This window comes from Cryptomeria japonica, chromosome 3 (genome assembly GCF_030272615.1).
Source record: "Cryptomeria japonica chromosome 3, Sugi_1.0, whole genome shotgun sequence".
Classification (NCBI taxonomy): domain Eukaryota; kingdom Viridiplantae; phylum Streptophyta; class Pinopsida; order Cupressales; family Cupressaceae; genus Cryptomeria; species Cryptomeria japonica.
In genome coordinates, this window is record NC_081407.1 from 107,451,561 (window position 1) to 107,456,674 (window position 5,114).

The 5,114-nt window shown below is 33.5% G+C and overlaps 1 protein-coding gene across 1 annotated transcript; it reads right to left on the reverse strand.

Moving 5' to 3' along the window:
• Positions 1–1,618: 1,618 nt before the first annotated feature.
• LOC131075784 (protein NRT1/ PTR FAMILY 5.10) lies at positions 1,619–4,068 on the reverse strand. The gene is made up of 3 exons (XM_058012671.2): positions 3,721–4,068; positions 2,907–3,463; positions 1,619–2,474 (listed from the first exon to the last, which is right to left on the reverse strand). Exons 1-3 carry the CDS (start codon positions 4,066–4,068, stop codon positions 1,619–1,621), a joined length of 1,761 nt encoding a protein of 586 aa, XP_057868654.2.
• Positions 4,069–5,114: the final 1,046 nt, after the last annotated feature.

The window sequence follows — 5,114 nt, forward strand, 5'->3', positions numbered from 1 at the left end:
ATTTCTATTGATCATATGATTGGATTTATGAAGTGTTTATTGTTTAGTAGATTCTTGAATGCAAATATTGGTAAGAAGATACTATTCTTAAAGTCTCCTTGTCTAAGTTTGTCATTTGGTAGAATAGGATCAAGTATGAGGTGACATCAAATGTTTATCAAATTGTCTTATGGATGGCCACTTAACTATTGTTTACCTAGGTAATACAAGGAAGCGAGAATTCTTGGAGAAGAAAGGAAAAAGGGATCTTAGTATTCCTTAGAGCGAAGAACATACATCTTCTTCAAAAGAGGCAAAAGAGGCTTATTATGTAGTCTACTAATGAGAGGTTTATGAAGATGGCTGATGTGGAGAAGTTTATTTATAGGGTATGGTGATCTCTACATCTAGCCCTTTGTATGCTTCATATCCTTCTTCTAGGAATCCTCGTAAAGAAAAAAATAAAAAATGGAGAGTTCAAGCCCTATTGGCTACCTTGGCATAAGGACTTCAAGCAAGAAATCTATTGAGCTATGTTGGGCAATCAAACAAGGGAGATTAAATCTTCACTTCAACAATTTGATGGGTAGAGTGATAACAAGTATTTAGTGCTTTCTTGAGTTCTTTAAGTTTAAACTACCTAACTAATCTCTTTTCCATCCAATTAGTCCTATGTTGTATATTTTTAGAAGTGTTGTTTGTGTTTGCATTGGTAGCTTTTATTTTTCATCCTTTCTATCATTGACCCTAGCAGTTGTTTTAATGTTTTCTTTATTGAACTTCAAAATTAAATCTATTTTGACTTTTATAAAAGATTTTGGGTCCTTTCAAATATCTATTTATTATACTTATAAAAAAATTCTATTTAACTTAAATATATATATTTTATTTTGATTAAACACAAACAAACTTTTATTGATGATTAAAAAATTGATATCTCTCAATATGATTGAAAATTAATTTAATCAAAGATAGAGTAATTCCTACTAATCAATCATAGAAGAACAAAGATATTGTTCTTACCAAATGGTAACCTATTGATGATCGAATGATAAGAGATGGGACTACCTTGAAAATGGAGACAATCCTTTATCTTCGAGATTTATATCTCATAAAAATTAATTTATGTTCTCATATTATAATGATACCATGACATCATAACTGACTACCTGCCTACGAAAACCAGAAAAACACTCTGCTTACATCATTCAAATTGATTAATTGCCATTTAAAACCCCCTGCCTACACATGTTTTGCTCATATTACAATTACATTAATTGGATTTATTCACCTTTAATTCAACTCCGACCTTTAACTATTTAAAAATATTTGTAGATATTGTTTCTTTCCTGTTTCCCAAACTCTAGAAAGTATGATTAATTCATGAAATGTAGGTTTGAACTATTATGCTCTCTCTTTTGGGGCTCACTTCAACTCTTTTAATTTGTTAAATCGGAGCACCAAAATAAAATAAAGCAGTTTCTTCATTTTCCGAACTGTGGGTTATTCATCTTTCATAGATATAGTTCTGCACACATTCTAGAATATTTTCAAATCCATGTTATATAATATCATAAACAAGAAGCATGTCAATTCTAAAAGCTTGTTATATAATTGGACAGGAGGTGTTGTTTAATGATCAGGAAATCTCTTCATCTCTATAAACATTACTTTCTTCTTTCTTATAGATGAAGCAATTGGCAAAGATGAGATAGATACATAGAAATAGTGCACTCAATGCAACCAAAAGCCAGTAATAGTAGTCCAAGTGAGCTTTGTTTAGGTTGTCTGCAAACCAGTTTTGTCCCCCACCTCTGCTACTAAGTTCCTCAATAATACAAATAAGAAAGCTACTTAAGAAACTACCCACTCCAAAAATACTCAAATATAAGGCAATTCCCAAGCTTCTCATTGTCTCAGGCATCTGATCATAAAATAACTCTTGCAAGCCTACAACTGCAAACACATCAGCAATACCAAACAGAATGTATTGTGGAAGCAACCAAAAAATACTTAGTGGAATTGTCACTTGGGGCATGTCTATCAATCCATATTCTTTTGCTACTTGAAGCCTTTTCATTTCAGTCACTGCTGCAACAACCATAGAAATGACAGAAATAAACATACCAACACCTATCCTCTGTAGCAGTGTTATACCACGTTTATTTCCAGTAATGCTTCTGGCCAGTGGGACAAAGATTTGATCATAGACAGGCACCAGCACTAGAACAGTTATGGTAATAAAGTTCTGCATGGAAGCTCCAGCTATTTTTAGGTTTCCAATTACCCTCCTATCCATTGTGCTGCCCTGTTTTGTAAAGAATGTTGAAGACTGTGCAAAAACAACTCCATACATCAAACAAGATACCCAAATGAGCAGCAATCTCAGGACAAGTTTTGCCTCTTCCACCTGTGTGACAGTGCATAACCTCCAATCAAGATTTGTTCTGTTTTCATGGTCCAGATTGATTTCAATAGTTGCTTTGTCAAGAAACCTGTGAAACATCACGAATATTTTTTATTAGATAAATAACGTTTTGAAAGGACCCTGAATCCTTTTACAAAAGATAGGAGTGAAAAGTAAAACGGGACAGCTCATGAACAGCTCAAAAAACAGCCTGAAGCAACCATGAAACATCAAAACACACAACCAATTAAAGCAGCCAACAGAACAACAGCAAGGAACCGAACGCTGCAAGAGAAACACCATGAAATTTCTTAGGAAACTATTTCTAAATTTGTCAAATGCATTTAAGTTTAAAACTAATAGAAATGTGGCTATTTGTGATGCATGTTAAGAGGGACAAAGGGTGTCTGTGGTTATTTAGGGTTTTTTCATCAACATTTTGGATCACATTTTATGATTCATCATTAACTAATGTGATCTAACATCATCATTTCAGGTTACAAATGGAAAGGGTGTTTACCTGAATTGATCAGTGGGTAGAAGCTTTGTTGTTTCACTAAATCCTTGATCAACAGATAAGTTCTGTTCTCCTTGAGAATCGATAGAAACATTCCACTTGAGACTCGCTGCAACAAAAACTTGAAGAATACGAATTATTGGATTGGTGGAGGGTAAAATTTTATGTTGGTACATTATTGTTCCACACATGAAGACAGAGAATGCTATCGCCATGGCTACAGTTGGGATTGCAAATCCAATACCCCACCCTACATTTTCTTGAATGTAGACAATCACAACACCAGATAAAAGTAAACCAATGCTTATACCAAAATTCCACCAATTGAAGAAGGAGCTCTTAGATTTCCTCTCTGTTGGATCTCTCTCATCAAGTTGGTCTGCACCAAATGCTTGTATAGATGGTCTATGGCCTCCTTGAGCCAAAGCAACCAAGTATAGTGAAATGAAGAGAAACCCCACCTGATAAACCGTAGGACTGGGACAGGAAAATGATGTTTTGTCACATGGTGGCGGGATAAAAAATGTCAGAGAGGCTGCAAGAGTTAAACAGATCAACCCCTACAGTCGAAGAAAAGGAATATTATTAATTATTTCTTAGTTTCTTTTAATCATTTGAACAAAACTGATCAAAAAAATATATCTTTAGATAATTATTGTAATCAGTATTATCTAATTACTTATTTTAATTAATAAAGCACTCAAAAAATAAAAGAGCCCTTAAGGCCTCACAACCCACATAAAAGTCTTTCAACTCCCTATAAAACGTGTAAGTAGAATCCATCCAAAAGAGGATTCTGGAATCCATAAAAACTGACCAGCAGATAAACCAGAGATGATAAAATAATGGTTGTGTACTGCCCCAAACAGCAATCTGAAAGATAACCTCCAACAAGGGGAAGCATGGATGCAACACCATACCAGACATTAACATTCTTAGCAGCAGTGGCAGCACTCTGGTGCATAACATTAGTGAGATAAGAGAGCAAGTTATTATAAACACTATTGTAGCAAAATCTCTCTGCCACTTCAACACCAATTATGAGAAGAGAAGCTTTCCATCCTCCTCTGAGCTTTCTGCTGACAAGCCTTCCATGGAGATCTGTGCACCCATCTTCAGCTATATTGGTGAGGAGAGGAGATTCATAGGAGGAAGTGGCTTCCATTGTTTATGATTTAGCCTCTGTTCTGCAGTCTATATGCAGATATATTGGTGGCACATGAGTGTTTTGTATTTGGAAGGGATCAGTGGAGTAGGTGTACTTTTCTATGGTGGCTCATGATTGTCTTCCATTCTTTAATGGGAAAGGCGTTTTCTTCTGCTAGTGATCTACTAGATCGATACTCTGCTGCTTGTGTTTTATTATGTAGAGGTAGATTACCAAAGGCACCAAAACTCGACCTGACCTTGACTATGAATTAGCCTTAATTTATTTAGTATAAAATATAAACTTGTTTAAACTAGTTTTTGATGATAAACTTGTTAATTCTGAAAGGTAGGTTTATATTTGGAAGCAGTCCAATGGAGCAAGTTGCATCTTTTCAGTAGGTATATAAAAGATATTTTAAAGGAATATTATTAAGCTTTTTGTAGTGAGCAAATGATCTTTATATTTTTGTTAAATTGTTTAGAGAGTTTAATATATCAATTGCTCAAGTTAATACATAATAAATTGGATCTAAGATGATTGTTATAATCAGGAGTTTATTTTATTTTATTTTATTTAGTAGATCATTGATTTTATTGTCAATTTGTAAGAATTTTGTGACATGAGATATGAAATCATAATTTTGATGCTAATATATGATTATAAAGTTTTTCTCACACAAATTTATTTACCCAGTCACCTATGTCTTGTGTATTTGTTTTTAAGTTTTTGTCATGCTTAAAAACATGATGAGACTTGCTTCAAGATGAATGAAAGGAGTCAAGTTCTTGATAAAGAAATAATCTTTGCATCCATGCCAAGTACATACCATACAAATGCAAAATCTCACGTAACTGGTGAAGTAATAGGTTGGTGGAAAACCTAATTATAGAAATCTAGCTATTAAATATATCTCCATACTCATTAATTTAATTATTTTAAAGATATGGCATTTTAATTTTTGGACAATACTTAATTGTCTTCAAGTACATTTAAAGAACATGATGTTTGTTGTACCTACCATTAGTTGTAAATATATCTAGTGTTAGTCCTAAAATTGACAA

Excerpts from the sequence above, each read along its gene's own strand:
- LOC131075784 (XM_058012671.2), bottom strand. The coding sequence starts at position 4,068 with ATGGAAGCCACTTCCTCCTATGAATCTCCTCTCCTCACCAATATAGCT. Across the intron at positions 3,464-3,720 it reads CATCTCTGGTTTATCTGCTG|GGGTTGATCTGTTTAACTCT; the intron begins GTCAGTTTTTAT and ends CTTCGACTGTAG. Across the intron at positions 2,475-2,906 it reads CTACCCACTGATCAATTCAG|GTTTCTTGACAAAGCAACTA; the intron begins GTAAACACCCTT and ends GATGTTTCACAG.